The 25675-nt window shown below is 42.4% G+C and overlaps 1 protein-coding gene across 4 annotated transcripts in view; it reads right to left on the bottom strand.

The window, feature by feature from the left end:
• The window catches only part of LOC120052623 (lysine-specific demethylase 4A-like), a 59255-nt gene that overhangs the window by 9109 nt on the left and 24471 nt on the right, over positions 1 to 25675 (bottom strand). For 2 of the 4 annotated variants that reach the window (XM_038999643.1, XM_038999644.1), the window contains 5 exons: positions 19736 to 19887; positions 16337 to 16746; positions 16058 to 16154; positions 15528 to 15709; positions 7394 to 7616 (listed from right to left, as the gene is read on the bottom strand). In XM_038999643.1, coding sequence (XP_038855571.1) covers positions 7394 to 7616; positions 15528 to 15709; positions 16058 to 16154; positions 16337 to 16746; positions 19736 to 19887 — 1064 coding nt within the window. Of the gene's footprint in view, positions 1 to 7393; positions 7617 to 15455; positions 15710 to 16057; positions 16155 to 16336; positions 16747 to 19735; positions 19888 to 25675 lie in introns of those variants that run through there. The other 2 variants (XM_038999645.1, XM_038999646.1) reach the window with 2 other exon arrangements.

Here is a 25675-nt window from a genome sequence, read left to right as displayed (position 1 = left end):
CCCAGTTGTTGAATCTTATGTTCATACAAATATTTACACATGTTAAGTTTGCTGAATATAAACGCAGTTGACAGTGAGGGCGTTTCTTTTTTGCTGAGTTTATTTTGAAAGCTGAGAAATAGCCCTTTCAAATTATATGAAATACAATAGCGCCACATCATTCAGTCAATAAAAAACACCTGTGAAAATCATATACATGAAAAATCAACCCTTTCCCCCCCAAACTGCCATTTACAAAACTTCCTAATGAAGATAGAGGAAAAACTTTGAGCATATTGAGTCTTCCTTATTTTGTAACGGATGAAAATCTGAAATCAGAATAGTAATAGCCTACAGTAACTTCTACTGTGAATGAGTTACAGCTGTTTTAGTTATCACTGGTATTTTTCTATAATTCTACGGATGTTCCGTGATCAAACACTTATCTGGATAGTATATTCAATACATATATATATGCACCAAAACATATTACAAATGGCATTTAGTCTTACATATAAGGAAAGACATACAAGTTATATAATATTAACAAAAAAAGTACTTTATTGAAATAATAAGGTTAGGGGAATACATTGTCATTCAAAACTGAAAACAAAGTGCAAGTTACATCGCTATCATAACCAACACAGTAACACAGGGATATTGTCATCAAAATTGAACTGGATTTACAAAATATAATAAAGGCGCATATAACAATAATTGGCTTTTACAACTTCAATGTATTATGTAATACATTCCACTAGGCCTTGAATTAAAAGCATTCAAGAGAGGCAAAATGACCAGTGACAATTGAGCTCCTGGGTGAAGACTAGGAGTCCCTTTACTAGTGCCTATGTCTGCAATGAGTCACACTCACTGGAGTGTCACAACCTAAAACTACTTTGTTCCCCTACGATGCATAACTGCTTGCCGATTCAGGTGCTACACAAACAAACTGCGCCATATTCTCCTTTCCATATTTCCTGTAACAAAGCAAACCATTTCTAGAGTAGTCCTCCAGTACATTGACGTTCACCTAGGCTGTGAAGGCGTGTCCTGTGAAAGTGTGATTGTCCCTCAGCCCTTGTTGCTGAGGCTGCAACTTGTCTCTCCAGCTCTTGCCTGTCCTCACAAAGGTCAGAGTTGACAGTCCACCACAGTGTCAGAGTAAAAGGTTTTCTTTATTTTGACTCTTTTCTACAATGTAGAATAATAGTGAAGACATCAAAACTATGAAATAACACATATGGAATCATGTAGTAACCAAAAAAGTAGTGACCTAAGTGACTTTGAGCCTGGTATGATCGTCGGTGCCAGGCGCACAGGATCCAGTATCTCAGAAATGGATGCCCTCCTGGGCTTTTCCCGCACAACAGTGTCTAGGGTTTACCGAGAATGGTGCGACAAACAAAAAAACATCCGGTTGAAAATGTCAGTGAAGACACCTGCCAGTTGGTCAGCACATGCCCGGAGCACACGTCCTGGTAATCCCTCTAGCCCCACGGCCTTGTGAATGTTGACCTGTTTAAAGGTCTTACTGCAAGGTAACAGGCGGCCCACAAAAAGACATAACAGCACAGTACAACAGTGGTGTGCTGAACGGTATCTCAGAACTCACAACTCATTGATCCTTGTCAAGGATGGGCTATTGCAGCTAAAAACAAGAAGAAGTGGCTCCAGTGGGCACATAATCACCAACACTGGACAATTGACGAGTGGAAAAACATTGTCTGAACAAGTCCAGTTTACTTGAGTGGCATGCGTAGTTCCCAAGCCTCAACCCAAAAGAGCATCTTTGGGATGAGATGGAACGTGCTAAGGGCATAAAATTCACAAACTTTTTGGTCCACCAGCCACTGTGGCAGGTAGATAAGAAATTTTACCAGCCCAAATATTTTTTTTGCCGCTAAAATTACACCAACAAAACCCTAAATAACTGATGAGAATGCTTTGTAATGTTTCTAAAACAATACATGTATTACTAGTATAAGTAACTAAAATGACATTGTTTAAATTAGATTGTTTGTGACCAGAGTCTTTTTAGAACATCACAGATGAGACAAAAAGCTCTTCAGGTGCGCACAGCCAGGCAGTGTTGCAGTGTGAGTTGGAATAGGCTATATACAGTCCTGGCCAAAAGTTTTGAGAATGACACAAATATTAATTTTCACGAAGTCTGCAGCCTCAGTGTCTTTAGATATTTTTGTCAGATGTTACTATGGAATACTGAAGTATAATTACAAGCATTTCATAAGTGTCAAAGACTTTTATTGACAATTACATGAAGTTGATGCAAAGAGTCAATAATTGCAGTGTTGACCCTTCTTTTTCAAGACCTCTGCAATCCGCCCTGGCATGCTGTCAATTAACTTCTTGATGGCAGCCCATTCTTGCATAATCAATGCTTGGAGTTTGTCAGAATTTGTGGGTTTTTGTTTGTCCACCTGCATCTTGAGGATTGACCACAAGTTCAATGGGATTAAGGTCTGGGGAGTTTCCTGGCCATGGACCCAAAATATCTATGTTTTGTTCCCCGAGCCACTTAGTTATCACTTTTGCCTCATGGCAAGGTGCTCCATCATGCTGGAAAAGGCAGTGTTCGTCACCAAACTGTTCCTGGATGGTTGGGAGAAGTTGCTCTCGGAGGATGTTCTTAGGCAAAATTGTGAGTGAGCCCACTCCCTTGGCTGAGAAGCAACCCCACACATGAATGGTCTCAGGATGCTTTACTGTTGGCATGACACAGGACTGATGGTAGCGCTCACCTTGTCTTCTCTGGACAAGCTTTTTTCCAGATGCCCCAAACAATTGGAAAGGGGATTCAGAGAAAATTACTTTACCCCAGTCCTCAGCAGTCCAATCCCTGTACCTTTTGCAGAATAGCAGTCTGATATATTTTTCATGGAGAGAAGTGGCTTCTTTGCTGCCCTTCTTGACACCAGGCCATCCTCCAAAAGTCTTTGCCTCACTGTGCGTGCAAATGCACTCACACCTGTGCACCCACAACTCTTCATAACATTCTAGATGATATGCAAATTGCCAACATACAAACTGAGGCAGCAGACTTTGTGAAAATTTATATTTGTGTCATTCTCAAATCTTTTGGCCACGACTGTAGAATTCGTAGTGCTTTGACTTAGTGTGACTAATTTACCAGCTATGAAATATTAAACAAAATGTGATCATACTTTACTATTTCTATTCACAAATGCGAGTGAAATGCTCACACTGTGGAGCCCTGACCACCAGCCAACATGGCTGGTGAAATAGACATCTTACCCACCAATACCAAAATCTACCTGCATTTGGCCGTTGTCAATTTTGGGCCCTGAACGGGATGTTTGCAGTATCAATGTACCACCGTCCAATTTGCAGCAACTGCGTGATGCCATCGCATCAGCATGAACCAACATCCCTATGGAACATTTCCGACACCTTGTCATGTTTATGCAAGAACACCTGCTCCATGACAGACTGACCAGGTGAATCCATGTGAAAGCTATGATCCCTTATTGATGTCACTTGTTAACCTTTCTGGCACAGGCGTTCCGCTAGCGACCCACCTCGACAACATCCGGTGAAATTGCAGAGCGCCAAATTCAAAATACAGAAATAGTCATAATAAACATTCATAAAAAATACAAGTGTTAAACATCGGCTTAAAGATGAACTTCTTGTTAATCCAGCCGCTTTGTCAGATTTCAAAAAGGCTTTACGGCGGAAGCATACCATGCGATTATCTGAGGACAGCGCCCCGCTTACAAAAGCATACAAACATTTTACAACCAAGTAAAGGAATTACAAAAGTCAGAAATAGCAATAAAATTAATCACTTATTAATCACTTACTTTTGAAGATCTTCATATGGTGCAGTCACAAGAGTCCCAGCTACACAATAAATGTTTGTTTTGTTCGATAAAGTCCCTCTTTATATCCCAAAAACTCAGTTTTGTTGGTGCGTTTTGTTCAGTAATCCACTGGCTCCAAGGTTGTCAAAACATGCAGACGAATACATCTTAATAGTACCGGTAAAGTTCGTCGAAACATGTCAAACGATGTATAGAATTAATCCTCAGGTATTCAATTGTCTAAATAATTGATAATATTTAAACCGGACAGTAGCGTATTCAATAGAAAGGAAAAACAACGAAGGGCGCACAATCGGTCACGTGCGCAAACCAGCTCTGCATTCTTCCTCAACCCACTGACAAAAAGGTCTCATTCTTCTTCATTTTTCAGAAAACAAGCCTGAAACAATGTCTAAAGACTTGACATCTAGTGGAAGCCATAAGAACTGCAATCTGGGTCCTAACCCATTAGATACTGTATAGGCATTCAATTGAAAATACCCACATCAAAAAAAATCCCACTTCCTGGATGGATTTTCCTCAGGTTTTCGCCTGCCATATCAGTTCTGTTATACTCAGACATTTTAACAGTTTTGCAAACTTTAGAGTGTTTTCTATCCAAATCTACCAATTATTTGCATATCCTAGCTTCTGGGCCTGAGTAACAGGCAGTTTACTTTGGGCACGCATCTCATCCAGACATTGAAATACTGCCCCCAAGCCATAAGAAGTTTTAAATGCACTTCAAATCAGTGAAGATGAAGGGGAGGAGACAAGTTAATGAATGATTGTTAAGCCTTTAGACAATTGAGACATGGATTGTGTATGTGTGCCATTCAGAGGGTGAATGGGCAAGACTTTGAACGGGGTATGGTAGTAGGTGCAAGGTGCACTGGTTTGAGTCAAGAACTGTAACGCTGCTGGGTTTTTCACGCTCAACAGTTTCCCATGTGTATCAAAAATGGTCGACAACCCAAAGGACATACAGCCAACTTGACAACTGTGGGAAGCATAGATGACATCATGGGCCAGCATCCCTGTGGAATACTTTCGACACCTTATAGAGTCCATGCCCTGACGAATTGAGGCAGTTCTGAGGGCAATGGGGGGGGGAGGGGGGGTACCTTGACAGTTACCTTCCAATCAAAAAGCATGACTGCAGCAGGTTTCTGGCTGGCTAGTCACATCGAATCACTAGCCAGTTCGTTTTAGCTCTGAATAATACCTAATGACAAATGCTCTTCAAAATGAGCATGTTGGGTCGTACAGCTATCAAAAGAAAACATTAACATAAAAAAGTCAAGAACATCGCTAAATTAAGTAGGCTACCTTGCCTCGTTTTGATGACCGTCTACTCGGCTTGTTATCAAAAGGTCACTTCACAGACTCATCTGTAAATATTACAACATACCAACATAAAAACTAATTGTATAGAGTTTCTTACCTTAATTTTGTTGTCCTGATCTCAATAACAGAGCAGTGGAAAAGATGTGAGGAACCTTCAAGTTCCCTCTCGGTGGCAGCAATCACTTTCAGTCCCTGAGCCAAAACACACAATTCGCTCAAGCCTGCCAATGACGCATTGGCATCAGCCATTACTATGGCCTATAATAATACCTCTAATAATCGAAGGTTAAAGATAGAAACATCTCTATTTTTAGGATTTTTATGTTATTTGCACGTTTACTATTAATTGATCTCTTTGCTTAGCTTTACTTCCTAAAGTGTTTCCATTCCCTTTAATAAGTGCATCGATGACATCGTCCCCACAGTGACCATACGAACATACCCCAACCAGAAGCCATGGATTAAATGTAACATCCACATTAAACTAAAGGCTAAAGCTGCCTCTTTCAAGGAGCGGGACACTAATCCGGACGCTTATAAGAAATCCTGTTACGACCGGCTATGACTTCGAAACAGGCAAAGCGTCAATACAGGACTAAGATTGAATCCTACTACGCCGGCTCTGACGCGCAACAGATGTGTCAGGGCTCACAAACTATTACAGATCACAGAGGGAAACCCAGCCGCGAGCTGCCTAGCGACACGAGCCTACCAGACTAGCTAAACACGTCGAGGCAGACCACACGGAACCATGCATGAAAGCACCAGCTGTTCCGGGCGACTGTGTGATCTTGCTCTCAATAGCCAATGTGAGTAGGACTTTTAAACAGGTTAACATTCACAAAACCGCAGGGCCAGATGGAATACCAGGACATTTACTCTGAGCATGGGCTGACCAGCTGGCAAGTGTCTTCACTGACATTTTCAACATATCCCTGACGCGCTCTGTAATACCAACTTGTTTCAAGCAGACCACCATAGTCCCCTTGCCCAATAATGCCAAGGTAACCTAACTAAATGACTATTTCCCTGTAACACACGTCCATAGCCATGAAATGCTTTGAAATGCTGGTCATGGCTCACATCAATACCATCATCCCAGACACCCTCGGCATGGGCCCTCAGACCCTCAAAGTTCTAAAGCTGCACCATTGAGAACATATTGACTGGCTGCATCACCACTTGGTATGGCAACTGCAAGGCGCTACACAGGGGGGTTGAGTACGGCATTGTCAAAGACTCTAGCCACCCACGCCATAGACTGTTCACTATTACCGCACCTCAAGCGGTACCAGTACACCAAGTCTGGAACCAACAGGACCCTGAAGCGTCTACCCTCAAGCCATGATACTGGTAAAAAGCTAATAAATGGCTAGCCATTCTACCTACGTTGATCCTTTTTTGCAATGACTATGCACACACTGGACTCTACCCACACACTCACTTTCACACCAACAAAGCACATCCACACATGCATACTGATACACACACAGCTAATGTCTTATCTATCCTGTTGCCTAGTCAATTTACCTACCTACATGTTCATAGCTACCTCGTACCCCTGAAAATCGACCCAGTACTGGTACTCCCTGTATAGAGCCATGTTATTTTTACTCATTGTTATTCACTATTTATTCCTCGTGTCAGTATGTCAAATTGTTGGAAAAGGACCAGACAGTAAGCATTTCACTGTTAGTCAAAGTATGTGACAAATAAAATGTGATTTGAGTCCAAAGTCCAAAATAAGCCCATAGAAACGCACTGGGCTAATTTTAGAAAACTCTCGCATTGCCTCTTCCTTTCTGGTGTATATCAAATGTGTCAGAGTAAAAAAAAAAAAAAATTCTAGGCCTGAAACAGCCTGTAGTTAACTCCTCTAAATCAAGTCTGTCCAAACAGCTTGCTAGAGTAGAGTATAGCTGTTAACCCTGGTATTACAATTAAGGGTACAGTACAGCCCACAATCTCTCCAACTATAGCTGTAGGTAAACCTGCCGACCAGAAGCTTTCTGAAGGCTAGTTATTACCCTACGTACAAAACGCAGTTGCACACCTCTGCATAGTTTTGCTACGCAACAGCCGTTTTGCATTGCTACTTGTAGTTCATCCATGCATACATACGTAGGGTATAAACAAGGTTTGAGGGTCTGCAAAAACATAATGAGAGTATGTTATGTTGCGAGTACTGACTGGTGTGTAGTTAGTTAGTAAGTAGTACTGACTGGTGTGTATGCGGACACTGCAGTGGGAGCAGCTGATGAGCAGGCTGGTGCCGTCTGGCTCCAGGTGAGGGGTGGTGGGCGCCAGGGCTCCAAGCGCCTGCTCCTCAGCACCCTCCTCTGGCTCGGTGGTGGTAGTGAAACACATCTCAGCAATCAGAGGCTTAGTCCTCAGTCTGCCTCCAGGCAACACCACTGGAGTGTTACAGTCATCAGCACACTCCGTCTGGAGATTAAAAAAAATAAAATAATCATATTTAGCACCACTTGGAAGGACAATGGAGGATCATTTAAAAAAACATATTTTTACAGTTTTTTTTATTTTTAAATCGCTTTGGTGCAATTTTCACAGCTCTTAGTTAAACTCAAAACATCAAAAAGGCAGTCGTTTCAAAACCACATTTTCAATTGACCAAGTACAACACAAAATCAGTCCTTTTTTCACCATACTTAATCAGTGTCATCTAGAAATACATATTTCGCATTGCAATGCATGTTCATATAAAGTAATCGCCTGTCACAATGCACTGCTCACATTACTTTTGATATGATTCTCTTCTGCAAAAATAAATTTCACTTACTTAATCCAACTGTTAATTGATGATCACTTAAATGTTTGGTAAACCTATAGATTTTACATGTAAACTGGTTTGTCTACTACAGATTGAGAACTACATCATGAAAATGTACATTGTCTGTAAAGTAGAAACATAAAAAGTATGATATACACTACCGGTCAAAAGTTTTAGAACACCTCATTCAAGGGTTTTTCTTTAGTTTTACTATTTTCTACATTGTAGAATAATAGTGAAGAAATCAAAACTATGAAAAAACACATGGAATCATGTAGTAACCAAAAAAGTGTTAAGCAAATCTAAATATATTTGAGATTCTTCAAATAGACACATTTTCCCTTGATGACAGCTTTGCACACTATTGGAATTGTCTCAACCAGCTTCATGAGGTAGTCACCTGGAATGCATTTCAAATAACAGGTGTGCCTTCATAAAAGTTAATTTGTGGAATTTATTTCCTTCCTAATGCGTTTAAGCCAATCAGATGTTTTGTGACTAGGTAGGGGGGTATACAGAAGATAGCATTATTTGGTAAAAGACCAAGTCCATATTAAATGGCAATAACAGCTCAAATAAGCAAAGAGAAACAACAGTCCATTACTTTAAGGCATGAAGATCAGTCAATACGGACATTTTTTAAAGTTTCCATTACTTTTGAAAGTTTCTTCGAGTGCAGTCGCAAAAACCATCAAGCGCTATGATGAAACTGGCTCTCATGAGGACCGCCACAGGAACGGAAGACCCAGAGTTACCTCTGCTGCAGATGATACGTTCATTAGAGTTACCAGCCTCAGAAATTGCAGCCCAAATAAATGCTTCAGAGTTCAAGTAACAGACACATCGCAACATCAACTGTTCAGAGGAGACTGTGTGAATCAGGCCTTCATGGTCAAATTGCTGCTGGGGAAAAAAACACTAATAAAAGGACACCAATAAGGAGGAGACTTGCTTGGGCCAAGAAATGTAGAATTGAAGGCATACTTAACCAGCATGGCTACCACAGCATTCTGCAGCGATATGCCATCCCATCTGATTTGGGCTTAGTGGGACTATCATTTGTTTTTCAACAGGACAATGACCAAACACACTTCCAGGCTGTGTAACGGCTATTTGACCAAGAAGGAGAGTGATGGAGTGCTGCATCAGTTGACCTGGCATCCACAATCCCCTGACCTCTACCAAACACATAAAAAAACAAAATACTGCATATTTTCCAAGGAACGCGAAGCGAGGCGGCCATCTCGGCGCCGACCGAGATGGCCGCCTCGCTTCGCGTTCCTTGTAAAATATGCAGTATTTTGTTTTTTTATGTGTTATTCCTTACATTGGTACCCCAGGTAATCTTAGGTTTCATTACATACAGTCGGGAGGAACTACTGAATATAAGAGCAACGTCAACTCACCACCGTTACAACCAGGAATATGACTTTCCCGAAACGGATCCAGTGTTTTGCCTTCCACCCAATACAATGGATCTGATCCCAGCCGGCGACCCTATGCGACGCCGTAAAAGGGGCAAACGTAGCGGTCTCCTGGTCAGGCTTCGGAGACGGGCACATCGCGCTCCACTCCCTAGCATACTACTCGCCAATGTCCAGTCTCTTGACAATAAGGTTGATGAAATCCGAGCAAGGGTAACATTCCAGAGAGACATCAGAGATTGTAACGTTCTCTGCTTCACGGAAACATGGCTAACTCAAGAGACGCTAACGGAGTTGGTGCAGCCAGCTGGTTTCTTCACGCATCGCGCCGACAGAAACATACATCTTTCTGGTAAGAAGAGGGGCGGGGGTGTATGCCTTATGATTAACGAGACGTGGTGTGATCATAACAACATACAGGAACTCAAGTCATTCTGTTCACCTGATCTAGAATTCCTCACAATCAAATGTCGACCGCATTATCTACCAAGGGAATTCTCTTCGATTATAATCACAGCCGTATAGCAGACACATCGATGGCCCTGAACGAACTTTATCTGACTCTTTGTAAACTGGAAACCACACACCCTGAGGCTGCATTCATCGTAGCTGGGGATTTTAACAAGGCTAATCTGAAAACAAAACTCCCTAAATTCTATCAGCATATCGATTGTGCTACCAGGGCTGGTAAAACCTTGGATCATTGTTATACTAACTTCCGCGACGCATATAAGGCCCTCCCCCGCCCTCCTTTCGGAAAAGCTGACCACGACTCCATTTTGTTGCTTCCAGCCTACAAACAGAAACTAAAACAACAAGCTCCCTCGCTCAGGTCTGTTCAACGCTGGTCCGACCAATCTGATTCCACGCTTCAAGACTGCTTCGATCACGCGGATTGGAATATGTTCCGCATTGCGTCCAACAACAATATTGACGAATACGCTGATTCGGTGAGCGAGTTCATTAGAAAGTGCATTGACGATGTCGTACCCACAGCAACGATTAAAACATTCCCAAACCAGAAACCGTGGATTGACGGCAGCATTCGCGTGAAACTGAAAGCGCGAACCACTGCTTTTAACCAGGGCAAGGTGACCGGAAACATGACCGAATACAAACAGTGTAGCTATTCTCTCTGCAAGGCAATCAAACAAGCTAAGTCCCAGTATAGAGACAAAATAGAGTCGCAATTCAACAGCTCAGACACAAGAGGTATGTGGCAGGGTCTACAGTCAATCACGGATTACAAAAAGAAAACCAGCCCCGTCGCGGACCAGGATGTCTTGCTCCCAGACAGGCTAAATAACTTTTTTGCTTGCTTTGAGGACAATACAGTGCCACTGACACGGCCCGCTACCAAAACCTGCGGGCTCTCCTTCACTGCAGCCAAGGTGAGTAAAACATTTAAACGTGTTAACCCTCGCAAGGCTGCAGGCCCAGACGGCATTCCCAGCCGCGTCCTCAGAGCATGCGCAGACCAGCTGGCTGGTGTGTTTACGGACATATTCAATCAATCCTTATCCCAGTCTGCTGTTCCCACATGCTTCAAGAGGGCCACCATTGTTCCTGTTCCCAAGAAAGCTAAGGTAACTGAGCTAAACGACTACCGCCCCGTAGCACTCACTTCCGTCATCATGAAGTGCTTTGAGAGACTAGTCAAGGACCATATCACCTCCACCCTACCGGACACCCTAGACCCACTCCAATTTGCTTACCGACCCAATAGGTCCACAGACGACGCAATCGCAACCACACTGCACACTGCCCTAACCCATCTGGACAAGAGGAATACCTATGTGAGAATGCTGTTCATCGACTACAGCTCAGCATTTAACACCATAGTACCCTCCAAACTCGTCATCAAGCTCGAGACCCTGGGTCTCGACCCCGCCCTGTGCAACTGGGTCCTGGACTTCCTGACGGGCCGCCCCCAGGTGGTGAGGGTAGGTAACAACATCTCCACCCCGCTGATCCTCAACACTGGGGCCCCACAAGGGTGCGTTCTGAGCCCTCTCCTGTACTCCCTGTTCACCCACGACTGCGTGGCCATGCACGCCTCCAACTCAATCATCAAGTTTGCGGATGACACTACAGTGGTAGGCTTGATTACCAACAACGACGAGACGGCCTACAGGGAGGAGGTGAGGGCCCTCGGAGTGTGGTGTCAGGAAAATAACCTCACACTCAACGTCAACAAAACAAAGGAGATGATTGTGGACTTCAGGAAACAGCAGAGGGAGCACCCCCCTATCCACATCGACGGGACAGTAGTGGAGAAGGTGGAAAGTTTTAAGTTCCTCGGTGTACACATCACGGACAAACTGAATTGGTCCACCCACACAGACAGCGTTGTGAAGAAGGCGCGGCAGCGCCTCTTCAACCTCAGGAGGCTGAAGAAATTCGGCTTGTCACCAAAAGCACTCACAAACTTCTACAGATGCACAATCGAGAGCATCCTGTCGGGCTGTATCACCGCCTGGTACGGCAACTGCTCCGCCCACAACCGTAAGGCTCTCCAGAGGGTAGTGAGGTCTGCACAACGCATCACCGGGGGCAAACTACCTGCCCTCCAGGACACCTACACCACCCGATGTCACAGGAAGGCCATAAAGATCATCAAGGACAACAACCACCCAAGCCACTGCCTGTTCACCCCGCTATCATCCAGAAGGCGAGGTCAGTACAGGTGCATCAAAGCAGGGACAGAGAGACTGAAAAACAGCTTCTATCTCAAGGCCATCAGACTGTTAAACAGCCACCACTAACATTTAGCGGCCGCTGCCAACATACTGACTCAACTCCAGCCACTTTAATAATGGGAATTGATGGAAATTATGTAAAAATGTACCACTAGCCACTTTAAACAATGCCACTTAATATAATGTTTACATACCCTACATTACTCATCTCATATGTATATGTATATACTGTACTCTATATCATCTACTGCATCTTGCCATCTTTATGTAATACATGTATCACTAGCCACTTTAAACTATGCCACTTTATGTTTACATACCCTACATTACTAATCTCATATGTATATACTGTACTCTATACCATCTACTGCATCTTGCCTATGCCGTTCTGTACCATCACTCATTCATATATCTTTATGTACATATTCTTTATCCCTTTACACTTGTGTGTATAAGGTAGTAGTTGTGGAATTGTTAGGTTAGATTACTTGTTGGTTATTACTGCATTGTCGGAACTAGAAGCACAAGCATTTCGCTACACTCGCATTACCATCTGCTAACCATGTGTATGTGACAAATACATTTTGATTTGATTTGAAATTGAGATGGTTTGAATCTTGAATCTCTGCTGCATCTCTAGTTATAAATGACGTGGTTAACTGTATGGATAAAAGGCAGCATTGTGCTGCCCTCTTCATTGACCTGCCAAAGTCTTCCGATACTGTTGATCACTCACTGCTAATTGAGAGGCTTTCCTCAATTGGCCTAGACCAGACTGCATGTAACTGGTTTAGAAACTAAATGACAGATTTATTTTATTTAACTAGGCAAGTCAGTTAAGAACAAATTCTTATTTACAATGATGGCCTACCCCAGCCAAACCCACATGACGCTGGACCAATTGCGCCACTCAGGAGATAGAACTGAATGTATATCTGCTGATGGTGTTGAATCAGGTTTCCTGGATATTACAAAAGGTGTCCCGCAGGGGTCGATTCTGGGTCGTGTATTTAGATTGTTTACATTAACAATATTGACTTGTCTGTAAAAAAATTATAATCTACCGATGAGACTTGTGTATGCTATTGCCCCCACGGTTGACCAGGCTCTCTGAACTACAGTCTACTTTCAATGTACTACATAACTTAATTCACCTGAAATTAGCACTGAATGCAGGTAAAACTAAGTATATGTTGTTCTCTAGAACAAAAAGTCCCACTGTACCTAACATCATTACTAAACTTTAGACATAGGAGTTACCACACCCGGTATCAGGGATGGCTAACTCTGGAAATTAATTAGGTCTCTACAGAGTTAGGTAATTCAGCTTTTAGTTTTCTTGCAACCTTATTTGTGGAACAATCTTCAACATTTTCTTAAATGTGATGTTCTGATGCCTCAGGGCAATTCAGAAAGCTGATTGAGGTCCTTATTACTGATGAATGTGTTTTTTTTATGACCGTGTTTTTCTTTCTGCTTGCATTTTGTATTTATATGTTGGTGTGTATTCTCTGTAATTCAGGGCTCATCTGTAAAATAGACATTTGTCTAAGTATGACTCCCTGATAAAATAAAGGTTAAAAAAAATAAAAATATATCAATACAACACGCAAATAATCCAGAAAGTCCAAAACAAAAAATAAATGCATCCCCTATACAGTAAACATGTATCCAAAATCAGTTACTGGGGTCTTTTTGATGGGGGGGGGGGAATAGAGTTCACACTGCATTACTAAAATTGCATTGGCCAATACAGTACTGTAATACCGTAATATATGCCATTTACGTAGCAGCCACTTATCCAAAGTGACAAGAGTCCACACATTTTGGTATGTGACCAATCCTCAACTCTGGTGTTGCTAGACAGGCTTGATGCAAACTAGTGCCTACTAAACATTGTTTCTTGAATTTCTTTGATTACATTGTGAAAGATGTCCCCAATTATCGCACATTTGATGTTCAGTCAATTTTAAATGGGTAGCGCAAGAGTATTGCCTAATGTGAAAACAGTATTGTCATTTAATGTAGCATCTTACCTGTTTTGCTATTGGATTAAGTGATTTTTAAAATCATTTAGAATATATCAGAAGATATGTTGTGTTTTGCTGATTAAACCAATGCACTCATTAAACACTGAACAAAAATATAAACATGTAAAGTGCTGGTCCAATGTTTCATGAGCTGAAATAAAAAAAATCCCAGACATTTTCCATACGCACATAAAACTTATTTTTCTCAAATTGTGTGCACAAACTTGTTTAGATCCCTGTTACTGAGCATTTCTCCTTTGCCAAGATAATCTATCCACCTGACAGATGTGGCATATCAAGAAGCTAATTAAACAGCTTGATCATTACCTTGTGCTGGACAATTATTTTACTAGGCAAGTCAGTTAAGAACAAATTCTTATTTTCAATGACGGCCTAGGAACAGTGGGTTAACTGCCTTGTTCAGGGGCAGAACGACAGATGTGTACCATGTCAGCTTTGGGATTCGATCTTGCAACCTTTTGGTTACAAGTCTAACCACTAGGCTACCTGCCGCCCCAACAATAAAAGGCCACTTTAAGATGTGCAGTTTTGTCACAGAACACAATGCCACAGATGTCTCAAGTTGAGGGAGCGAGCAATTGGCACGCTGACTGTAGAAATGTCCACCAGAATTGTTGCCAGAGAAATGTTAATATCTCTACAATAAACTGCCTCCAACGTCGTTTCAGATCATTTGGCAGTACGTCAAACCTGCCTCACAACCACAGATCATGTGTAACCACGCCAGCCCAGGACCTCCACATCCAGCTTCGTCACCTGTGAGATCATCTGAGGGGTGGTGGGGGGCTAAGGAGTACTTCTGTCTGTAATAAAGCCTTTTTCTGGGGAAAAACTCATTCTGATTGGCTGCCCTCCCAGGCCCACCCATGGCTGCACCCCCTGGTAAGTTATGTGAAATCCATAGATTAGGGTCTATTTAAATAGTTTCAGTTGACTGATTTCCTTATATGAACTCAGTAAAATCTTTAAAAGATGTATGTTGCATTTTATATATATTTTGCAGTATATTTCACAGTAAACATATTTTGGATCAATGGTTGTGTGGTGAAAGAAGTTTACAGTCAAATTAAATGTGAAATTAAAGGTTCTGAATGTAAGACGGGCTGCGTTACAAGCTTTACCATTTGCGTTTTGTGACAAGAGTTTAGAAAATTCACCACATACTATACTTGTGAAAATAGTACCAAAGCGATTAATAAAAAGGGTATAATTCAAAAAGTAAAGTTTGCGTATGCTTTCATCTGTGCACTCGGTATGGCCATGGAGAGAGACACAGCAATAGAGCTAAACTCAGACTAGGCATAGAAAACATGAAATACCAAATTCGCTGTTCAAGAGTACTTAGTGGGGTGGTGAGCACTCTCCTCTACTCTCCTTTCCTCCTTCCTCACCCGCTGGTAGGTCTGGAACAATGAGCATACGGAGCAGTATGGGGCCTGGAGGCCCATGCGACGGTTGTACTCCTTCTCTCTCTTCAGGCTGGGGGGTCTGTTCTGCCACAGGTGGACGAAGGGCTTGGCCCACAGCTCTCCCTCTAACCCATCCTCCTCTACTGGGGGCTGCTCTGGCAGCTCTAAAAACAACAAAACAAAGATTGTTTAGCGTTAGCACAAGCCATATCCAAAGCGACTTACAGAACTGTTGACATTGACAGTGGTCCATGAAGGAAATCAAATCCACCATGCTATATGCTCAAATCCCCTGAGTTATTGGAACCACAGACAGTTCTAAAAACACACACAGACAAACTACTATCATCTCATCGAGTATGCAAACATCGATATGAGTGAATGATGCTCTTTTCTATTCAATGCCAGAACATACCTGACACTGCTTTTCCTTAGGTCTTATCCAATATTTAGGAAAAGGAAGCCTAACTGGGGCTGAACTATGTGAATGAAAAAGTAATATTTATATTCACCCTCGTCACTCATGCTGTCCTTCATCAGAGGGTGATGGCGAGGCAGCTTCCCCAGTTTGCTTTGCACACCTTCATCCTCCGCTCCCTCTTCTGCCCCCTGGTGGAATAAAAGGGGTTAACAACAGAATCATTATAGCGCTGATTCATTGAACATGTACAGTATATAGCTGACCTCAGAAAAAAACATTATAAAGCCAATCCTACAGACAGAGGTTAAATGACGTGATGTTTGGACACTACTCCTCTTCTCCTGCGTCTCTGCTCCTCCAACCCTCTCACCTTGCTGTCGTCCTGTTCCTCTCCTTCACTATCACTACTATCGCTCCTCATCTCCTTGCTCTCTCCCTCGCTGTAGTCTCCCTTGGCGTAGCTGTGGACATGCAGCACGTCTGCCGGGCTCAGGGTCCTCTGGAAGAGTCGGTGAGCAGGGCTGGGGCTGTTGGCTGGTGCTGGAGGCTTCACATCCTCACTGGGGCCGGCCTTCTCTGAGCTTTGGGAGGAGGGGCCTGGTACTGCTGGTTGGGTTGACTGACTGTTAGTCTGTGGCTGAGACTTAATTAGAGTGGATTTAATAGAGTTATTGGCTTTCATCTGAAGTGCTAGCTTTCGGCTGGCGTTTGTGTTTCGGTTGGTCTTTGCGTTGGGTGGTAGCTTTGTTAGCTCATTTTTAACGTCCTCTGGCTTTGGCTCTGAAATAAACAACAAACAACATGAAAAACTGGAGGCACAAGGCAATGTCTAACTCAGTGGTTCTCAACTAGTTTTGCCTCGGGACACAAATTAAAATCAGGTAGTCTGTCTAGACCCAATATTCACAGCCAAAATACAGTTTTACCATAATCTTTGAAATGCAAGAGAAAGGCCATAATGTATTATTCCAGCCCATGTGCAATTTAGATTTTGGCCACTAGATGGCAGCAGTGTATGTGCAAAGTTTTTGACTGATCCAATGAACCATTGTATTTCTGTTCAAAATGTTGTTTCACGACTGCCCAAATGTGCCTAATATGTTTAATAATAACTTTTCATGTTCAAAATTGTGCACTCTCCTCAAACAATAGCATGGTATTATTTCACTGTAAATTGGACAGTGCAGTTAGATTAAGAAAAATGTAAGCTTTCTGCCAATATCAGATATGTCTATGTCCTGGGAAATATTCTTGTTACTTACAACCTCATGCTAATCGCATTAGCCAACGTTAGCTCAACCATCCCGTAGACGGGACACCGATCCCAAATAAGTTTTAAGTTCAGACTGGAATATTTATTGAATGTTTTTATTCAGACACCTGAGAACCATTCAAAACCTCCCATGACCCAAATTGGGGTTGCGACCCACCAGTTGAGAATCGCTAGTCTAAATGATCTCCCTCAAGTCAATCTGCAGTAGACTAGCGTCAGTCCCTGTTTAATTGTTTGGTAGCATAGTCAAAGATTAACTGAGGTTCCTTATCTTTGTACCTCAGTCCATATACAGTATTTATATATAGATTACCAGATTCAGTGTTTAATTATTTTTTTTCAGTGAAGAACAAATTCTTATTTACAATGATGGCCTACCAGGGAACAGCCTTGTTCAGGGGCAGAACAGAATTTTACCTTGTCAGCTCGAGGATTCGATCCAGCAACCTTTCGGTTACTGGCCCAAAGCTCTAACCACTAGGCTACCTGATGCCCCTTAAGGGACAAAATGAAACGATGGTTCTGGTGTTACACTTTGTATTTCATGTTTATGAGAAGCTTCCGATGAACACAATTGATCTTATTTTATGAGATATCTTATTTTAAAGTGACCTGAAAAGTTCAAAAAGGTCACAGACAGGTCAATGTTAATCCCTAGTCAATGAGGCACCAAATCACACGTCTGGCTTCTTAAATTCAACACTTTTTTTGTCCAATAACTCAAGATTGGCCAACCTTACTGTTCTGGGAAAAATATATACTGTTATGCAAATGATGCATTTAATATGCAAATGTAGCAGTACAGAAAACAACATTCCAGTAATTTAAGCCCAATCATTTAAAGTAGGGTGGTCATATTATTGACAAATCTTAATGCTTTATGAAAAACGGAGAGACAAACAATTTATGAAATTAGAATACAACTTCTAATACTACATTATGCAAATATAATACTTAATATGCGAATTTGTCTGTTCATTTAAAGTAATGTGGTCATATTGTTAACATATATTGATGTTTTATACAGAACTAGGAGTTTACACAGAGGAATAAGGTGGAGCCCGCACACACACATTTTCACACAAACACATGGGGGGAATACATAATCATGAACAAAAAAGCAAGGTTACTATTTACCAATTAGTAACTGTTAAGCTGTATACTGTACACTGAATATACAAAACATTAAGAAAATCTGCTCCTTCCATGGCAGACTGACCATGTGAAAGCTATGATCCCTTATTGATGTCACTTGTTACATCCACTTCAAATCAGTGTAGATGACACTCAACAGTTTCCAGTGTGTATCAAGAATGGTCCACCACCCAAAGGAAATCCAGCCAACATGTCAACTGTGGGAAGCATTGAAGTCAACATAGGCCAGCATCCCTGTGGAATGCTTTCGACACCTTGTAGAGTCCATGCCCCAACGAATTGAGGCTGTTCTGAGGGCAAAAGCGGGGGGTGCAACTCAATATTAGGAAGGTGTTCCTAATGTTTGTTATACTCAGTGTACAATCAGTTATGTTGTATTCAGTAGGCCAACTGATTAGACCTAGTGCGCCAAATAATACACCCAACCCTGTGCCACCTGCATCCCCACACACACACACACACACACACACACCTCACTAAGTCTGAACTGTAACTCAGAAGGCTACTAGTCTAATAACATAGCTGAATTCTAAAAGGTAGGCCTACATTGGAGTTGGGTTACATTGTAATGTTATTTTTGGTGTTGAGAATAAACTGCACCGTTTCCAGGAAATAATTAGCCTAGTCTCAGAAAAGACAGAGCTGCCTGCTAGCCAGCGGCACACCAAGATGGGACACATTTTACATATCATCAATTGTAGGACTGCAGCCAATAAATTATTGTTTTAAAATCATCAATCACAACAAAAAAATTAAAATCACTGTTGGCACAATACAGCATCGCGGCCTCTCGCCCGGCTCGTTGCCTTAGCGAACAGCATCAGGCACTCCCAAACAGCTAGCAAGCATGGAAATGGGATTGGCGAATTTGGACCAATCCCTGACAACTCATACAAAAACGTAGCTACGAAGCTTAACTTTGTAACCTGCTATACTATTTTTGTATCAACGAGAACATCTGATGACCGTAAAACACCCTTGGGACTTTCCAATACTTGTTGGCAATACAATGTCACATCGATCTTACTCTGGTAGAGTGAGGAATACCATTCGCAAAGAGCCAATATGAACACACTGGATTTCAGAAGGGCTGTCCCACAGAAATAAATGTTCTAAGCACAGCATGTGCTTTAAATTTGGGCTCATATCGCATAAATATCACAACATACATATTTGATTTTTAGACATGGTTAACAACTTCCATATTCATGTTTCAAAATAATTTATGTATTTTGATGCCCACATTTACATTACGAGAAAATTATTTGGATTTGTTTTATTGGAATTTTTTTTGTAGAATTCTTGCATAGCGTTCATCGCGGGGTCACCTAATTGAGGTACCTTTGTGTGCTGGGGTGTGTCCTCCACTCCACTGATCCAGCTTGACTTTCTTTTGCGCTACCTCTCCTTCCTCCTTAGCTTGCTCAGTGTCTTCATCCTCCTCTGCCTCCACAACTGCTTCCCGCTGGCGCTTTTTCCCAACCTTCAGCTTGCTGTGGCACAGGACAGAGAGGGGAACTGTGAATGTTTTTTTATAAGTCTCTTGAGACACTAGCTCAAAGTGGTGACCAAAGAATGAATAAATTATTCTATTTGATCATTTAAAAAAAGGGGCAATCTGCAGTAGAAACAACAAAAAGTGTTGGGGAAATGTAACAAATTCATAGACAGAGCTTTGGATGCAAGGACTGACCATCCATGATATCACAAGTATAGTTTAAAAATCAGAAGTTTAACCTTTTCTTGCCCAGTGTAATCAACATTTTAAAATGGTTTTTCATTATTATGACCTCCCCACATTATAATCCAAGATGCTGGTAACTAACCCAAGATACACCCCTGGTGTTGTTTCCAGTGGGAGCAAATGAAGCATAGTGGGTAGAACAAGCAAGGACGTGGGAAAAGGGGGCGTTCTAGCATGTATTTGCTGCACATGCAAAGTATGCACAGTAGATACAAGACACTAGTTATTGCACACTACTCCGAAGTGTGCAATAACTAAATTCAACCCTTCTAAACACTGCAATTTTTAGAAAAGGGTCAAGTCCACAAAACCTAGTGCCCTCTGTTTGTAACGGATTCTAGTTTTGGGTACAGAAAACTGTATCGAGATCGACTCTTTCAACAATGAGAAAATTTGCAGAAAGTCAGCCAAGTTTCATCTACCGCCATCTTCACCCATTTCCCGCCACTGGACATCCTCTCATGGTGGTTGGAAGTTCTAAACGGATGCTTCAGATACAGTGCCTTCAGAAAGCAATCAGACCCCTGGACTTTTTCCACATTTTGTTAGATTACAGCCTTATAAAAAATGTATTATAGTTTTTTTCCCCTCATCAATCTACACACAATACCCCATAATAACAAAGCAACATTTTTTTTAAATAAATGTTTGCTAATTATTTAAAATAAAAAGACTGAAATATTACATCCACATAAGTATTCAGACCCTTTACTCAGTACTTTGTTGAAGCACCTTTGGCAGTGATTACAGCCTCGACTCTTCTTGGGTATGACGCTATAAGCTTGGCACACCAGTATTTGGGGAGTTTCTCACATTATTTTCTACAGATCCTCTCAAACTCTGTCAGGTTGGATGAGGAGCGTTGCTGCACAGCTACTTTCAGGTCTCTCCAGAGATGTTCGATCAAGTTTAAGTCCGGGATTTGGCTCGGCCACAAGGACATTCAGAGACTTGTCCCGAAGCCACTCGTGTTGTCCTGGCTGTGTGCTCGGGGTCGTTGTCCTGTTGGAAGGTGAACCTTCGCCCCAGTCTGAGGTCCTGATCGCTCTGGAGCAGGTTTTCATTGTTGGATTCGGGCTAAACTTTGAACATTGAGATATTAAAGACATGATAGACCAGATGCATAGTATATAAAGGAGTGAGATCTGTAGAAAAACAGAATGGCTGTGGAATGTGCTGGGTGGACGGGAGAGTCACAGGAGTGCGATAGGTGATACGAGAGGACATCTGTGGAATATCCTGTTACCCTCTTACATCTAAGATTTAAGGATTTGAGAAAAGGAGGAATGTCCAAAGTGGGGTATAAATATATATATATATATACACACACACACACTTGTGATGGTGAGAAACTGTTTGTCTAAATACAGCTGTGAGAAGAACAAAACTTGGTCAAGCTTCTCTAGTGTGAGTTACTCTGAAAAATAAGAACCTATCATCATCAAGGATCTGTCTATACAGTGACTTGCGAAAGTATTCCCCCCTTTGGCATTTTTCCTATTTTGTTGCCTTACAACCTGGAATTAAAATTGATTTTTGGGGGGGTACGTATCATTTGATTTACACAACATGCCTACCACTTTTAAGATGCAAAAGATTTTTTTATTGTGAAGAATAAGAAAAAAAAACACTTGAGTGTGCCTAACTATTCACCCCCCAAAGTCAATACTTTGTAGAGTCACCTTTTGCAGCAATTACAACTACAAGTCTCTTGTGGTATGTCTCTATAAGCTTGGCACATCTAGGTACTGGGATTTTTTCCCATTCTTCAAGGCAAAACTGATCCAGCTCCTTCAAGTTGGATGGGTTACACTGGTTTACAGCAATCTTTAAGTCATACCACAGATTCTCATTTGGATTGAGATCTGGAATTTGACTAGGCCATTCCAAGACATTTAAATGTTTCCCCTTAAACCACTCGAGTGTTGCTTTAGCAATATGTTTAGGGTCATTGTCCTGCTGGAAGGTGAACCTCCGTCCCAGTCTCAAATCTCTGGAAGACAAACAGGTTTCCCTGAAGAATTTCCCTATATTTAGCGCCATCCATCATTCCTTCAATACTGACCAGTTTCCCAGTTCCTACAGATGAAAAACATACCCACAGCATGATGCTGCCACCCCCATGCTTCACTGGGGATGGTGTTCTCAGGGTGATGAGAGGTGTTGGGTTTGCGCCAGACATAGCGTTTTCTTCAATGGCCAAAAGGCTCAATTTTAGTCTCATCTGACCAGAGTACGTTCTTCGATATGTTTGGGGGTCTCTCCCACATGCCTTTTGGTGAACACCAAACGTGTTTGTTTATTTTTTCTTTAAGCAATGGCTTTTTTTCTGGCCACTCTTCCATAAAGCCCAGCTCTGGAGTGTACGGCTTAAAGTGGTCCCTAGGACAGATAATCCAATCTCCGCTGTGGAGCTTTGCAGCTCATTCAGGGTTATCTTTTGTCTCTTTGTTGTCTCTGATTAAATGCCCTCCTTGCCTGGTCCGTACGTTTTGGTGGGCGGCTCTCTCTTGGCAGGTTTGTTGTGGTGCCATATTCTTAAAATGTTGTAATAATGGATTTAATGGTGCTCCGTGGGATGTTCAAAGTTTCTGATATTTTTTTAGAACCCAACCCTGATCTGTACTTCACAACTTTGTCGCTGACCTGTTTGGAGAGCTCCTTGGTCTTCATGGTGCTGCTTGATTTGTCGTGCCCCTTGCTTAGTGGTGTTGCAGACTCTGGGGCCTTTCAGAACAGATCATGTGACACTTAAATAAAGTCAACCTGTGTGCAATCTAACTAATTATGTGACTTCTGGAGGTAATTGGTTGCACCATATATTATTTAGAGGCTTCATAGCAAAGGGGGTGAATACATATTTAGACTGGTAGACTTGTTTACGTGCTGCTGTGCGTTTTGTTTCCAACCTTACTTTGCTACCTGCCAACTTTACGGTTTTTACTTTTTAATTACCATTTATATTTTTAGTTTTTCCCCCTCGCTCGACTTTTTTCTTTCAACTTTTTCACCCCGGACACTTTATCTGGACGTGGTTCGTCAGGACCTCCACCAGCCGAAGCTAAGTAATAACATTAACATGATGCCTTCTAATTGCAGTCGCTGTACTCATAATATACAGGAGAACGATCGCCTTACAGCGAGGATAGCTGTGCTGCTAGCCCAGCTTGACGCAATCGTTAGGCAAGGGTAATTTAAGTGTAGGAAAGAATGAAACAGCGTCTGTGCCACCAGTAAGTACAGATAGTAGTATAAATCCCCTCGCACAGTCCCCGCAGCCGGACAACTTTCTCATGGCTTCTGGAAGGAAATGCTGTAGGAATGCTCAACCGGTGTCGCTCATTCAGCCGACAGAAACTTTCAACCGGTTCTCCTCATTTAGCAGCGAGTCGGAGTCAGAGGCCGAGCCTTCTCTGGTCTCTAATCCTGCCATTACAAGGTCTAAGACGCTGAAGCCTCCCACCATTAGCTCTGACAAATTGAAAACCCTAGTCATTGGCGACTCCATTACCCACAGTATTAGACTTAAAACGAATCATCCTTGGAAGCCTGTCTTTCAGACATAAGGAAGTGGATGGCTGCAAATGTTCTACTTTTAAACTCGGACAAAACAGAGATGCTTGTTCTAGGTCCCAAGAAACAAAGAGATCTTCTGTTAAATCTGACAATTAATCTTGATGGTTGTACTGTCATCTCAAATAAAAACTGAAGGACCTCAGCGTTACTCTGGACCCTGATCTCTTTTTTAACAAACACATCAAGACTGTTTCAAGGACAGCTTTTTTCCATCTACGTAACATTGCAAAAATCATTAACTTTGTCCAAAAACTATGCAGAAACATTTATCCATGCTTTTGTCACTTCTAGGTTAGACTACTGCAATGCTCTACTTTCCGGCTACCCGGATAAATCACTAAATAAACTTCAGTTAGTGCTAAACACGGCTGCTAGAATCTTGACTAGAACCAAAGAATTTTATCATATTACTCCAGTGCTAGCCTCTCTCCACTGGCTTCCTGTTAAGGCAAGGGCTGGTTTTGCTGCTAACCTACAAAGCATTACATGGGCTTGCTCTTCCCATCTTTACGATTTGGTCCTGCCGTACATACCTACACGTACGCTACGGTCACAAGACGCAGGCCTCCTTACTGTCACTAGCATTTCTAAGCAAACAGCTGGAGGCAGGGCTTTCTCTTATAGAGCTCCATTTTTATGGAATGGTCTGCCTACCCATGTGAGAGACGCAGACTCGGTCTCAACCTTTAAGTCTTTATTGAAGACTCATCTCTTCAGTAGGTCCTATGATTGCGTGTAGTCTGGCCCAGGAGTGTGAAGGTGAACAGAAAGGCAATGGAGCAACGAACCACCCTTGCTGTCCCTGCCTGGCCGGTTCCCCCCTCTTCACTGGGATTCTCTGCCTCTAACCCTATTACAGGGGCTGAGTCACTGGCTTCCTGGTGCTCTTCCATGCCTTCCTAGGAGGGGTGTGTCACTTGAGTGGGTTGAGTCACTGACGTGATCTTCCTGTCTGGGTTGGCGCCCCCCCCCCCCTTGGGTTGTGCCGTGGCGGAGATCTTTGTGGGCTATACTCGGCCTTGTCTCAGGATGGTAAGTTGGTGGTTGAAGATATCCCTCTAGTGGTGTGGGGGCTGTGCTTTGGCAAAGTGGGTGGGGTTATATCCTGCCTGTTTGGCCCTGTCCGGGGGTATTGTCGAACGGGGCCACAGTGTCTCCCGACCCCTCCTGTCTCAGCCTCCAGTATTTATACTGCAGTAATTTATGTGCCGGGGGGCTAGGGTCAGTCTTATATCTGGCGTATTTCTCCTGTCTTATCCGGTGTCCTGTGTGAATGTAAGTATGCTCCCTCTCTCTCTCTCGGAGGATCTGAGCCGTAGGACCATGCCTCAGGACTAACTGGCCTGACGACTCGTTTCACCATTTCACCTGGCCGTGCTGCTGCTCCTGTTCCAACTGTTCTGCCTGCAGGTATGGAACCCTGACCTGTTCACCGGACGTGCTACCTGTCCCAGACCTGCTGTTTTCAACTCTCTAAAGACAGCAGGAGCAATAGAGATACTCTGAATGATCGGCTATGAAAAGCCAACTGACATTTACTCCTGAGGTGCTGACCTGTTGCACCCTCGACAACCACTGTCATTATTATTATTTGACCCTGCTGGTCATCTATGAACATTATAACAGAACATGGCCAAGATGTTCAAATCTCCACCCGGCACAGCCAGAAGAGGACTGGCCACCCCTCAGAGCCTGGTTCCTCTCTAGGTTTCTTCCTAGGTTCTGGCCTTTCTAGGGAGTTTTTCCTAGCCACCGTGCTTTTACACCTGCATTGCTTGCTGTTTTAGGCTCGGTTTCTGTACAGCACTTGGTGACATCAGCTGATGTAAGAAAAGCTTTATAAATACATTTGATTGATATGCACACACCACTTTCCGTTTTATATTTTTTGAAACAAGTTATTTTTTCATTTCACCAATTTGGACTATTTTATATATGTCGATTACATGACATCCAAATTA

Source organism: Salvelinus namaycush, chromosome 8, assembly GCF_016432855.1.
Source record: "Salvelinus namaycush isolate Seneca chromosome 8, SaNama_1.0, whole genome shotgun sequence".
Lineage (NCBI taxonomy): Eukaryota > Metazoa > Chordata > Actinopteri > Salmoniformes > Salmonidae > Salvelinus > Salvelinus namaycush.
Note: the sequence above shows the minus strand (reverse complement) of the source record. Positions and strands in the feature narration are given on the sequence as shown.